The sequence below is a fragment of the Ursus arctos genome, unplaced genomic scaffold, assembly GCF_023065955.2.
Source record: "Ursus arctos isolate Adak ecotype North America unplaced genomic scaffold, UrsArc2.0 scaffold_15, whole genome shotgun sequence".
Taxonomy (NCBI): Eukaryota; Metazoa; Chordata; class Mammalia; order Carnivora; family Ursidae; genus Ursus; species Ursus arctos.
Window position 1 is genome coordinate 35,176,026 of NW_026622819.1, and position 14,975 is coordinate 35,191,000.

The 14,975-nt window shown below is 38.0% G+C and overlaps 1 protein-coding gene across 1 annotated transcript in view; it reads right to left on the reverse strand.

Annotated features, from left to right (window-relative positions):
* EMB (embigin) overlaps positions 1-14,975 on the reverse strand; it is a 47,398-nt gene that overhangs the window by 19,253 nt on the left and 13,170 nt on the right. The window contains exons 3-5 of the mRNA XM_026506933.4: positions 14,441-14,536; positions 1,284-1,467; positions 965-1,053 (exon numbers count right to left, since the gene is read on the reverse strand). Of these exons, the coding sequence (XP_026362718.1) occupies positions 965-1,053; positions 1,284-1,467; positions 14,441-14,536 (369 nt within the window). The remainder of the gene's footprint in view (positions 1-964; positions 1,054-1,283; positions 1,468-14,440; positions 14,537-14,975) is intronic.

Consider the following 14,975-nt stretch of genomic DNA (forward strand, 5'->3'; position numbering starts at 1 on the left):
CATGAAGGAAATGAGTCTGTGAGAACAGAGGGAAAATAGGGAGGGATATAGGAGCAAACCACCTTAAATCATGATACTGTTGCAGCAGGCCATTCTGCTCTTGATGGGGCCTTGGAGGCAGTATCCATATTTTGTCAGGGCAGCTAGCCAGACTTCACAATTTTCAGGAAAAATAGAGAACAATTTCTCGTGTACCTTGGGAAATCAATGTGAAGCAAAGCCCAGAATAGTTAATAGGGCAACAGACCACATTTCCCAGATACCAGCATGGACACCATGGTTCACTAATCTATCACAGAATAGGGGTTTTTCATGAAGATAAGTATCCAGCTCAGTGACTAGTCTTTATTATGAGATTGAGACCTTTACAGTTTTGGTTTAATGACAGAGTAAAATATTCTGACTTTAGTTTTTCTTGTTCCACAGGGAAAGAGCTATGGCTTGTATTCTGGGGTTTGTCCTTAATTGAGAAGACCAAAAACAGGCAACACTTTGTGCATCTCCGTATTATTTTTAAATTTTATGGATTCACTAAAACCCCCAAGTCCCGGACCCACTGTACAGAACACCAAAGCATCGTCTCACAGTCCAGGGGTACAGTAAATCAGACACCTAAAGGGACAGTATATAAAAGTTCTGAGTTTAGCGGGCTAAACAAATAAATAAGCAAATAAATTCAAGGGACTGTAACAAATAACCTGGCAGCCCCAACTTTCATCCTGAAATCTCACTTTAAGCTAGGGGAGGGACAAGAGTGGGACTCGATTGGGAAATGCAAATGCTACCACTAGGAAGACTGGGAAGCTCCATTTTTAAGGTCACCACTTAAGATTCAGTAGAAAGTATATGATTTTTCTTCCAGCTCATTATGTTTAGTATTGTAATGGTAATTCAAAAATTCGGGGATTGAGAATTCTAAAAATACAATGCTGAAGTTATTACTCTATAAATTATTAGTACTAACCTCTGAAATTAAATGTGCCCCTTTGTTCCTTTTCCTCTTCAAACAAACAAGAATAGCTTCCCATTTGTTTGTTACTATCGATGATAAACCTAAAGAGAATTTATTAATATAGGCTTAGTTCTCAAAACACTTCTTGATAAAAATGAAAAAGACTTAGCATTTAATCAAAATTCTAAAATAGAAAAATTCTGTAAATATGCAAATTAGAATATTAGCATAACCTTCAAGAGACTGTAAAGGAAAGAATGCCCAGTCATCACAAATGTTTAGAAGTTGATGAATTTCATCGAGCCATGCAGGTTAAATTTTATGTACTCACCTGTACTGGGTATGCAGGATATTTCCTGTGGCAGTGACGCGGTAACCCTTAAGTTGTTCATCACCTTTTTTCCAAGTCGGATTTATTGAATTCACATTCCCAGATGTTGTGAATTGGCATGTGAGTTCTATATCAGATGGTCGTTCTAAAGTGATATTTTTTTCCACGGGCTCACTGGAATGTTCTATTAGCCACAAAAGAACACAAGACAAAACAAAAAAAATGTTGTAAAAGTTACATTTAGGGGAGACCCAATATATAGAAAGCAGTTTTAAGTCATCGATAATAATGCTCTATCAACAATTTCTTAATGCAACATTCCTTTGAAGAATTATTCCTCTGTCGACATAGATCTGGTTCCCTTTATTATTCTCTTTCATAGTCACAGCGGAAGAAAGGGTTTGTTACGTTACCAGAAGAGCAAAAGCCTAAGGCTATAATCTTCATCTCCTTAAAATTTCCAGCTGACAAGGACACAGGGGAAAGAGCACTGTATAAAGGAGGGCCATATGCTCTGACTGTATAGAAAGACTCCAACTCTGAAAACAAACAAAACCTAACGGACAGAATGGAGTAACTGCTTTGACTCCTTTAAGGAATCGTATTATTTGTAGTCATTACAAGAACGTTTTGTGTAAAATGTGGCTTTGTGTGATATACTAATTCTGTCATTCCTAGTCTTCATCCTTAAAAACTTGCAGGGATTGGATAAAGATACAGATGAATGGCACAATTCAAACACTCATCCTGTACTTCTGAATTTTCACTGAATTTGAAATTCCAGTACTAAGCCATGAGGTCACGTATCCATATATAAATACATAGCTATCTATATCCCACTTACGGCAGACACCTAAGAGCCAGGTTTTTTTTCTTTTTTTTTTTGAGCAGTAGTAACTAAAGGGACAATATTAAACAGGTACACTGCTCTTCCTACACTAAATGTGCCACTGGTAACCAGAAAATAGCGGAGGAAAACTTCTTTTCACACAGTTCCAGCTAGTAAGTGAAGAAGCTCTAGGAATCTGACACGATGGTGCTCTAACTGCCGGTGAACGCCGGATCTCGGCAGCTTACATCAGCCGCTGCAACACTCCCGGACACACTACTTAGGCAATCGTTTTGTCCAAAAAAAAAAAAAAAAAGTAAAGGGGAAGAGGGTCCTGAAACTAAGTCTCTAGATCCAACTACCAGTTTACAGGAAATATAGGGGCGGGAAAAGCATGTTAAATGGCACCCTATGAAAGTGATCGACCGAATCTAGAGTGTGAGAAAACTCGACAAGATGAACGATCTGGAGTTTTCAACAGATAAGTTAGAAAAGGGAAAGAAACAAACCTAAAAATGAAAAGATACTTTAGAAACATGCCTTTAAAAAAAAAAGTAAAACTAAACTATAATATTTAGGGATGTACATCAGTGTGATAAAACGATTTTAAAAAGCAAGGACGTGACTCTATAAAAACCGGAACAGTGGTGGTTACTCTTGAAGGGAAATGAAAGGGTTGTGTTTGAGAGAGGGCACTGCATTATATAAACACACTTCTCAATCGCCGGCTCGATGGCGTGGTATCAGTAAAAGCAGAATGCAGAGCCAAAATGTAGAAAGAAAAAAACCAGAACCTAAGTAGCATAATGTCACTTTTAATTACATTTAAAATTTTATAGAAATGCTTCCTTAAGCAATGACCAAGTGCAACGTTTGCAAACAGTGAGGTCGTGCTAGTGTGAAGTGCTTTGTGAGCACATGCCCGAAATAACTGCTCGCGTAATTACAGAAGTACTGAGTTGAATTTTATGCGCAAAAAGAAAGGTAAAAAAAAAAAAACAAACACAAAAAAACACAAAAAAACACCTAGACAGATCTTAAGATTCAATTATAACAGAGGAAAAAAATGGAGTGGGTCACACTGAAGGAATTTGTATATTTTGGTGCATTTGCTGAGCACCTACTGCATACCAGAAATTATACTAGGCACTAGTAACAGGAGAAAATGTTTTAAGATTTATCATATTTGGTCCTGAGCTTCTGTTTCCTACAAATTTTCCTCCTTCAGCTTTAGCTCTGGGGTACCCTGAAAACCTAGTCCCGTCTCTTTGTCAAAGAAATTTACTTCATTAGTCAATTTCATGAAGGCGTTCTCAATACAGTCTCTGTCTTCACCCCAATATAGCATATCCTGGTATCTTACCACATTACAGAAAGTGCTTTATCATAAGTTAAAAATGGCCTTAACCGCCTAACCTGACTACCTCTTTTCCTTCCTTGTGGGAGACAGACCATCTACCAAAGTGTACGGAAAATTCTTTCACATCCTGCAAAACTCTGCTCAGTGTGGCTTCAAGGACACAGACTTTGCAGATTTCTTGAGTCTTTTCCCCGGGTCTGAGCGGAGTGTCACTCATTACTGCTGGCCTCTGCCCAGCCTGGGTTTATGCTGGCAAAGCCAGCCAGCTCAGAACTGAGGAGACCCAGGCCTCGCCGTAGGCCATAGAGATTCTAGAGGCTCTCTTGCATTATTTCTTGGGCACCTTGTGGGGTTGAGTACCGACCATCTTTCTTGCTGGAGGACTGGCAAGAAGACACGGCAGCATAACCCCTCCTAGCGGGAGGCATCACAGAGGTATTTACATTCCAGAAGAGGACTCCAGGGCACCACGCTCTTTTCAGTGATGCTGCTCACTGGAGCCTCCTAAAACATCAGGAAGTTAAAATATGAATAATCCCCTCCATTTCATAAGGGAGCAGCCCCGTGTCAGGTTCTTCGCCTGAGGTGACTCACAGAGCAACACCAAGTATCTTCGTGTTGGACACGTCAGTTGCTTCATTTGTAAAATGGCACAATACATATTTCATGAAACTACAGAAAGGATTAAATGAGCTATCGTAAGGAAACTTTTAGTGATATATTAATTACTGAAAAATTTCCCACTTAACTTCCGCTCAATATTGATCTTAATGGAGAATATAACAAAAGCTATCATGTATTGACTGAAGTTCCATGTTGTTCATATCACTTAATCTTTACAGCAGTTCTATGAGATAGTATCATTTTTATCACTCCTAAGCTGAGGCTTAACTCAGGGTTAACTATCTAAGGTTAACTATCTTTCCCTAGATCATCCATCATGATAATGACAGATGCGAATACGCATTTGGGTGTGGCTGAGTCCAGATTCTCATAACCAATTACGTGTACCAACTTTCAAAGGTATGAAATTCTCCTGACAATGGAATTAACTTCCTCATCGCTTTCAAACTACTGAACTGAGGTTTTATTTTTTTTAAGATTTTATTTATTTATTTGAGAGAGAGAGAGAGCACAAGAGTGCACCCCCACAAGCAGGGGGAGGGGCAGAGAGAGAGGGACAAGCAGACTCCAGACTGAGCATGGACCCTGATGCAGGGCTCGATCTCATGACACTGAAATCATGACCTGAGCTGAAATCAAGAGTCGGATGCCTAACCGACTGAGCCACCCAGGCATCCCTGAACTGAGATTTTAAATGAAAGAAGATATTAATAGAAGATGAAATAAATTTATAATGCAGCAATACAGCAATGTGATGATAGACAAATGCTATGATCAACATATTTTAAACATTCACACTTTCAACTACATGATTCTATTAAAACTGCACTGTAGCCTCTCTGTAAGTCAGCCCAGGCTCCAAGCCCCAACTGTTATGTCCGTGTTTCTCGTGTTACTTTGCAGATGCTTCTGCAGCTTGCTTTCCTATCAGAAAATCAAAAATACATAAAAAGTTTCACCTCTAAAATATTTTGTAATTAGCCAACAAACTAATATGTCCATTGAACTCAATGGGCAATGTTTCAACTTCCCCAAAACCACAACCGAAATGCATTTCTGCTATTTTAGAGTATTGCAAAAACATCCATGATATCGACATGTCTAAGACTATACCTATTTGCTCAGTTTCTGAACTCTATTTTTAAAAGACTGTTCTTAAAGTCATATGGTCATTTCCATCTGTCTCTTATTTTCATAATACTCTCTTATTTTCATAATTAAAATTTTAGAAGTCTATGGACATGTAAGCCACCTGAAATGTTCAAAGAAATGAGAACAGTTAGACCTTAATGGGTCCATTTAGGAATCATATATCTTGAAATAAAAGTCTACTTTGGTCCTTTATAAAAAAAGAAAAAAGTGGAGAAAGCAAATTCAAATTTCTTGCATTGGACAGTGTTTCCAAACATGCTGGAAAAGCAGAAACTTTTTTTATAAGAGTTAAATGCACCACAACATAAAAAACTGGTAAAATGGGACAATTCTGGCTGTGGCAGAGATAGGAAATACGGAGCTCTCCCTTATTTTATCATAGAAGTCAATGAGGTCCCACATTACATCATAAAATATAGATGGAGCACCTAAAATCCTTACAGAAATAATTCGATGGCCGCTCTAAGATGAGACCAGCACCCCTATATAAAAGGGAAACACTCAATCCTATTTTTAACATGTTGTTGCTCCATTGATACAAGGCTCCTTACCATATGGAGTTTAACTGAGTTTATAAAATAACTCCTCTGAATAAGAATAAAATACAGTATCTTAAACTTCATATTCAAAATTTGTACAAAGAAAACTGCTGCTTGAGTCTTATAATTTTCACCTCTTCCCAAATTAAATTCCATTCATGATCATTTTTTTTTTCACCGAATCTACCAAGTTATTTACATGCCATCTGATCAGCATAATACTGACGTGATAGAGTCTAAAATGCCTGTGGTTCCTGAATTCCATAGCTTAGAACCAAATCACCAAAGTGCACAAGAAACGCAAAAGGTTGTAAGCCCAACCTGAATATAAAAGTGTGTACGGTCTGTATGTACATGTGTGTCTGTATATATACACACACACATACACACACAAGCTCCAAGTCCTCCCTTGGGAATCCCTCAAGACTTAGGAACTATGCGGCTGGCGTCCTATAAGCACAGCTTGTTCTCAAACTTTTGGGAATTTCATGCAGGCAGCATCAAAAGAAAGGGAAATACTAGAAAACATGGATGGCTTCTATGCAAATGAAGACGGGTTTACCAAACATAATTCAAAGGTTCAGCAATATTATGGAGAATGTTCTCACATTAGCCAAAAAAAAGATGCTGGCTGAAATTCATTAAACAAAGTTCCTGCTGGTCACAGTTTTCCTCCAATTCCACTGATACCAGGTATAATGGTTATTTCTCGACTTTCTAAGCTGATTTAAAATTATTTCAAAGAAAAATTTAAAAGGGACATGGTTCCATTTGAATTTTAGAGAGGCACACTTCTTCTTGTTTTCAACAATGTGGTATTTAATTTGAGGGTATAGCATGGAGTAATAATCCATAATTTAATACATTTTTCTACAACATAAGGAATAGGACAGTATTGCAACAACTGTTCATATCAATTAGAGAGAAAATGCAACTAATAGTTAAACTGTTTTAGTAATCAAAGTTACTATTATTTCCAAATAATTAACACAAAGTTAATCCAACACTGTGGTAGTGGACTATTATATTTTTGGATAACCAGAATCTGAACACCTTTCCCCTCTGTGTAAGTTTTAATGAGAAGCAAAGCCCCCTCAATCACCATGTAAGGCAAAAATATTCCTTCTAACTCTCTGAGGCTAAGGACAATGCCACTTGACTAATCATACCCTCCCACCCAGGACTTAAAGTTAGAGGGAATGACTTAAGGACCTAGGCAAAAATTGAGAAATTAATCACAACAGGAATGGCAAATGTCTAGCAATGATAAGGCATCATTTCTTCATTTACGCATTCATTCAAAACTTATTTACTGAACACCTGCTACATGCCTTTCACTCATCCACCCATTCATGATGGTACTAAAAATCTACTACGTGCCACTGATATCAAGAGTACAGTACTAGCAACAATATCTTAATCAGACTACGTCAGGGTTTCTTGTTGTCTTTCCTCCTTAGGTCTTTGGCATATTCTAGAATTTGGTTTCTATCCTACTCATAAAACTAGGGAAATGGAAAACATAGGGGAAAAGCTTCCCCACTGTCCAGGCAGTGATTTCATGGATATGAGCCCAAAAGCATAGGCAACAAAACCAAAAATTAACATGTGCAATTAATCAAACTAAAACAGTTTCTGCATAACAAACAATCAACACAGTAAAAAGACAACTTACAGAATGGAAGAAAATATTTGCCAACCATAATCTGATAAGGGGCTAATATCCAAAATATATAAGGAACACAACCAACTCAAAAGCCAGAAAACAAATAACTCTATTTAAAAATGGGCAAAGGACCTGAATAAACATTTCTCTAAAGAAGAGATACAACTGATCCACAGATAGACAAGAAAAGAGAACTCCTATACACTGTTGGTGGGACTGTATATTGGTACAGCCATTATGGAAAACCATATAGCGCTTCCTCAAAAAACTAAAAATAGAACTACCATATGATCCAGCAATCCCATTTCTGGGTATATACCTAAAGGAAATGAAATCAGGATCCCAAAGAGACAGTTGCACTGTCATGAACACTGCAGCATTGTTCATGAAAGCCACGATGTGGAAACAACCCAAGTGGTCACAGAAAGGATGCGTAAAGAAGATGGACTATTACTCAGGTATGAAAAAGAAGGAAACTCTGCCTTTTACAACAACATGGATGAACCTGGAAGACATTATGCTAAGTGAAATAAGCCAGGCAAGGAAAGACAAATACTGCATTTTTTCATTTATATGTGGAATCTGAAAAAAGAAAGAAAAAAAGTTGAACTTACTGAAACAGACATAGTAAAGGGATGGTTACCAGGGACTGGGGGGCTGGGGGAAATAGGGAGATGCTGGTCAGAAAGTACAAAGTTGCAATTATGTAGGATAAGACTAGAGAGCTAATGTATAGGCATGAAGACTCTACTTAGTAATACTGTATTGAACACTGGATATATGCTAAGATAGTAGATTTCAGGTAAACTCATCATACAAAAATACAATAACTTTGTGAGATGATATGTTAATTAGTTGACTGTGGCAACATTTCACTATATATGTATGTCAAACCATCATGTTGGACACCTTAAGTACATATAAATTTTATTTTTTAACACTTTTTAAAAAGGAAAAAATTAACTATAATAGAAATCCTAAGTCAAATGAGATCTAAATTACAGGTGATAATACAATATCATAAAATCATTAATTCTCCTCCGAATTATTCTACAAATTCAGTGAAAAATCAGTCAAAATCCAAGAAGTGTTTCGTGTGGAACTTAATTCCAAAAAATCTACATGAAAGAGTGAAAATGTAGGACACTGAAAAACCTATTTTTTAAGAAAGAACAAAGACATAAAGATGTACCATAATGTTTCAAAAAAATAACGTGTTAATGATGCTGGAAAATACCAAGAAATTAATGGAATAAAATAGGTAAAATTTTCTGGACTGCAAGTTGGAAACTATTAGTGGTCAGGAATTGTCAAGTTAATAGTTATCACCAAATTTGTTTTTTAATGGACTGAAAAAGAAGAGAAACTATCAGTGTAACACACCTGTGAGGTGTGGGTGTTGCTTAACGAACATTTTGTTTAGTGTGTGTGTGTGTGTGTGTGTGTGTGTGTGTTTGCCCATGTGTGTGCATGGGTGGTAAATCAGGTTACAAGGTAAATTTATTTCTTACTTTGCCCAACTCTCTAAAATGTTTGAAAAACATTGAAATAATAAAGGAACAGAATAGCACATAGGAATTTGGAATATGATTAGGGTGATATTTCAAAGCTGTAGGAAAAAGAACTATTCAGTACTGGGTGTTGAGACCCTGGCTATCTATATAAAAGTAATAATTTAATAAAGTTAGTGCCCTATCACACACAGCACATAAAATTGTATTTCAAAAGGATTAAAAAGTGAAGGGTAAAAAACTCCTATGAAAATACTTCTGTAAAAATGATAGGAGAAAACAAAAACAGTGAAACTTCTTCGCAACAAAAAACACCATGTAAATGTTTAAAGACAACTGGGAGACAATATTTGCAATTTCAATAACAAGTACAAATCAGTATTTAAAATGTATAGCTGTCTCACATCAATTAAAAACTATATAAACCCAACCGGAAAATGGATACAGGATATTAAAAGACAAACACACACACACACACATACAAGTGTGTCCAACTCCAAAACGCAAATTAAAACACCAGGGAGATAGCTTTTAGCACTCATGCTGGCAAAGATGAAAGAGTTTAATAATATCAAGTGGTGCTGGTCAGGAACTAAGGAGGATTACAGTCCAATACAGGAGTGAGGGCAAAGGTAAACTGTTACTCTGGAGGGCAATTTGCAAGTATGTATTAAAATTAAAATGCACATAACTCCTAATTCAGCAACTCTACAGTGTGGCATTTATCCTAAAGGAACACACACAGTCATGCCCAGGGAGAGATACGTAGAAAGAAGCGTTCATTATTGAATGGTTTGCAATAGAAAAAAATTTAAACAAACTATGGTCCATTTAGAGGAAAATGTCTAAGAAAGCTGGTATGTTTATACTGTGCACACAAGCAAAAGAAATAAGGTACGTCCATGTAATATGGCTAGATCTCAAGAATTCACACTGATTGACAACAAAAATATTCAGAACAATACATATGGGTTTGTTTAAACCTCTAATATTAAAGAATACAAAACAATGTTACTTGGTACTCAGTAGTTTCTAGGCATACATACACTGAACAGAGGTTACCCCTGGAAAGAGTTCAGCAGAGACAGAAGTAGAGGGTGGTCAAAAGGGCTTTGACTTCCTCTGAGAAGTTGAGTCTTTATCCCCAGAAATTCTATTTGGCTATTCTTCAGAGATAGCACAAGTAGGCAGAGCAGCAGGTAAAGGGAGAGGGAAAGGCAGGCTCTCCGCTAAGCAGAGCCCGACGCCGGGTTCAATCCTACGACCCTGGGACCACGACCTGAGCGGAAGGCAGCCACTTAACCAACAGAGCCACCCAGGCACCCCTCTTTTTTTGGGGGGGATAGCATAATAGTCTTTTCTCCTGTTTTCATATTTCTTCTTTCATAACTCCATCTACTATTTCTGTAATCTGAAGTTCTGGACAATCTAATCCTACTGTTCCTTAGCTCTCAGTCGTGAGGTCTGTGTCATTTTATTTTATATTTCTGTCTTGTGAGCAAGTCCTCAATGCAGATTCCATAGCCAGAGCTGGCAATGTGTCCTTCCATAACTGTTTTTTATTCGCTTCCCTGCGGAACCAGGGTCATGTTTGTGTTATTTCTCAGCGTGCAGGCTCCTGTATACCTCAGGTAAAGTAAATATGCAATCTAAATGCCACTGAGGGCAGGCCTTTGACTTTGAGGACTCAGGGGAGTCTTTGTTTTTGATTCAGAACAAAGCTAAAACCAGGAAGCGAACTTATCATGGCCTTGTGCTGACCCACTGTTGTTCCCCACCCCACCCCCCTACAAGGTCAAACCTTTTTCACTGTGTTTATTAGCTTCTGGGGGTTTTCAGTTCCAGTTTTCTGGAAAGATCAGGTTTCTGGGGACTTTCAGTTCCTGTTCCCCTCCTTGCCTAGATTCAAAGCCTTTTTCTTAGATCTGTGGCTCTTAGAATTCGGGATGCCCTGTCTACAAACACAAGGAACACTAACAGGACTTCAATTCACAGGTGTGAGGCCTGGTCACCAGTTTTGGTCAGCAAAAACTGCCTTTTTGTGTACATAGTTATATATTTAAAAGAGCGTTTGCAATATTTTAAATTTCCTACGTGTGGTAGGAGGATTTTCAGGTTCTCTAAATTATATTACTGGAAATAAAATGTTTCAATATTTTTAAACATCAACTCACTTTTACTTATAAATTAAAAATGCTAAATACATATCAGAGAGAGTAGTACTTCTCTGTATGTACCTTATTGAAGATGTAGATTTTGACTTAATTCTTAAAGACTAGGAAGATTTGTAAGCAGCAGACAAGGGAAGGAATGGGATTATAACTGATCAGTTTCCCTAGGAGGTCCCGTGCTGGCCACTTAGCACCAACATCTAACTTTTTGGTGAGATTCAGTGCTCACAACCATGTATTTTTTTGTTTTGGGCTTTTTGTTTTTTTGGGTTTTTCTGTTTTTGTTTTGTTTTGTTTTGTTTTGTTTTGTTTGAGAGAGAGAGAGCATGGGGACATGCATGAGTGGGAGAGCAGAGGGAGGGGGAGAGAGCAATCTTAGGCAGGCTCCACACCCAGCACGGAGCCTGATGGGGGTCTCTATCTCACAACCCTGAGATCATGACATGAGCTGAAATCAGTCCGGATACTCAACCAATGTGCCCCAATGACCACGTGATTATTAAATCATTCATCTTCTCATGTTGAGGGGATGGGGAACTGTCACACAGCTATTCTTTATGTATGGTTCTCAACTGGGTATAGTTTTTGCCTCCCCAGAGGACATGTGGGTGGTAATATGTGGAGAGGTTTTCCACTATCACAACTTGGTGAGAACTACTTAGATCTAGCGGGTAGAGGCAGGGATGCTACTAACCATCCTCCAGTGAGTGCCCCCAGACAGCCCTGCAGCCCCCACAACAAAGAATCACCCAGCTCAAGAGGACAGTATTTCTGCTACTGAGAAACCATGGTGAAAAACAAAAGTGGCTTGCAGCTACTGCCATTTATATCACTATGGAGGACCCCTCTTCCATTACTCTCTGTGAATGGTAGTTTTCACTTTCTTCCCCTCTGTACATCGGCAGTCTTTTCATAAGGTGTGATGACTGGTAGTCTGCCTCTGAGAAACATCATACACATCCGAACCTCCTTGGAGTCCTTCTAGGCTCTTCTCTGCCACAAAGTGTCAAGTAGCCAAATGTAAGGGATTCACTATTCTTTTTCTTTTTCAACTAAAAAGCCCACTTCTTTTTCTCTCTTCCTCAACACCTAACCCTTTTTCTCAATGTCATGGACCAGGTACCTGGCGCTGGAGTCTGAGAGGTCTTAACTCTCGCCTGTCTGGCTCTAGGCAACATGACTACCTTTCCTGACCTTAATTAGTCCTCCCAAATTTCACTCAATACCTTAATCTGAATATCTCTTCCTTCAGTGACTGCTGTGTGTAACTCCCTGTCTCACCAGGACCTCACCAGGCCAGCTGCTCACATTTCAACATGGTAAATAAAATTTGTCATTGGGAGGGCCTACCCCAACATTACCAGGATGGTCAAGAAAACTGCCCACTGACGTTTTGATTTTAACCTCTTTGGTTAAACTATAACACACTGATTGAGATACCAAACACTATAATATGCAGAGCGAAAGAAAGAAAAATAAAAGTAACAATAAAGAGACGCTCTAATTGCTATAACGCAAGCAATGAATTTCAAATACTGATAATAGGAAATGTAGTTCAGTGATGTAAAAAAAAGCCCATTATCAAAAGAGTTTTAAAACCCAGTGATATCAGAAAGAAAAAAAAAACCCTTTTATTCTTAGTCAAGTCAATTATACTTTCACCAATATATTCATTGTCTCTGCAAATGCAATTTCTAAGACAAACGTACTTAAGAATAAGGCAATTAAAATAGTTTTGTTTTCATTGTTTCTGAAACTTTTTACATGGTTTCAAAAATAATCTGAGTTTCCTTAAAATAGATATTTGTTTTAATAATGCTGTTGAAGGAAATGACTAATTGGGCATGAAGAAAGACAGCATGTATAAAGAGTAACAGCATGGCCCCTGGCGTTAGACCGCCTGGATTCAAAACCAAGCTCTGACTTATCAGCTGGGACCTTGGTCAGTTCACTTAATTTCTTTATGCCTCCTTTTCCTCATCTGCAAATTGCAAATAGTAGTAGTACCCACTGCACAGGGTTGTTATGATGACTAAATTAAGTTACATTTAGAAATATAAACATTGTATGAAGTCCGTCCCATGTGTCTGTTAAGTAAATAACTAGCAACATTTTAAAAACATAAAATAAGTAAACAACCCGGCTTCCATGAACCAAAGGTCATGTTTCCCCTTCTCCCAGGCACAGGACCCTGTGTTCCCCCAGTCTCTAGCATGCTTGGTAAATAAGAACTGGGCCAATGTCATGCTGGTCCAAAATGTGCAACTATTGTATTATACTTGAATCTCTCTACAAGAAACATTTCATCTCCAGTTTCTAAAAGGGCCTGAGGGAAAGAGAAAATAGTAAGGACAACGCAGAAATATATGCAATTCAAGTGAACAATAATATGACAACATGAAAACATTCCATTCATAAAGGAGATTAAAAATCCTAGTGATAGCAGAAAGAAGAAAGCCTATGGTTCCTCGTAAGCATAAATATATCTTCAGATTTAACTTCTATGTTTTGGAAGGCAGTTCCTAAGACCAAACTTTTTGATGGGAAGGCAATCAGAACAACAGACTACATGAAAATGCAACCGTGTAGGCCACAGCTTGGAAATCCAGTCTTTCAAAATGCATGTCAAATCTTTTCTTTCGTCAAATAAAAACAAATCCAGATTTATATAAGAAGAGATTTTATTCAAAAAGCCTATTGCAATAAGGAAGATGCTCCAAACTTTGGATTTGTCTGCAAGCATCTCAAAATCAAACAGAAAATGCTTTCTTTTTATAGGGAGGGGTAAGCAGGCTAGCAGGAACTTTTGAGAGGAAATGGGACAAACTAATTGGGGGTCAAGCATTAGTGCTTGCTTTGGGGCAAACCAAAGTTCAGGGGCCTGGGAGGAAGAAAAAGCCTGACTAACGTTTGATCAAGCTAAGGCAGAAGGTAACTAACAGACAACTATGAATACTTGGTTTCTTCATAACAGCAAGAATACTGGTTTTAATAGTAGCATTACAATAAAAGAGTAGTTAGGAGTTAAACCTCCAAACAGGTTAAGGTAAATAACAAGCCCCATATCAACTAAAATGTCCACATTTTTCCTCTCTTCCTGGACACCTAACCCTTTTTTCCCCAGGGTCCTTACTGGGTACGTCAGGGGTGTGCTGCTGCCAACATTACCTGGATAGCCAAAGGATTTGCAAACTTATGTTATCAAATGGATCCCTCTTAAAGAAAAATTTCATCTGACAGAGGAAATCAATAACAAGAACATGAAAACATGGCTTCAAAAATTATTTGAAAGGCAACATATTTACCAGTCAGTGATACATTAAATTTATGTCTCTCCAAGGAAAGGTTAGAATATTTTGCTGTCATTTCTTCTTGGATCGGTAGACTTGTAAGAGGTGAAGCTGTAAGAAGAAAGAATATGTGATTGCATATTATTATCAAGATGAAATGACTACAAGCTAGTCTGTAACAGCTAAAAAGCTATATGGTATACAATTAATGAAAAAATAAAATTAATTTAAAAAATAACATAGGAGTGTTGTAAGTGCTTTTTTTTTTTAAGGTTTTATTCATTTATTTGAAAGAGAGAGAGAGAGAGAGCACGAACAGAGGGGAGGACCAGAGAGAGAGGGAGAAGCAGACTCCCTGCTGAGCAAGGAGCCCTACTTGGGGTTCGATCCCAGGACCCCAGGATCATGACTTGAGCTGAAGGCAGATGCTTAACCAACTGAGCCACCCAGGTACCCTGTATTTACTTTTTACAATCAAGAATAAACTCCAGGGGCGCCTGGGTGGCACAGTCGTTGGGCATCTGCCTTAGGCTCAGGGCGTGATCCCAGC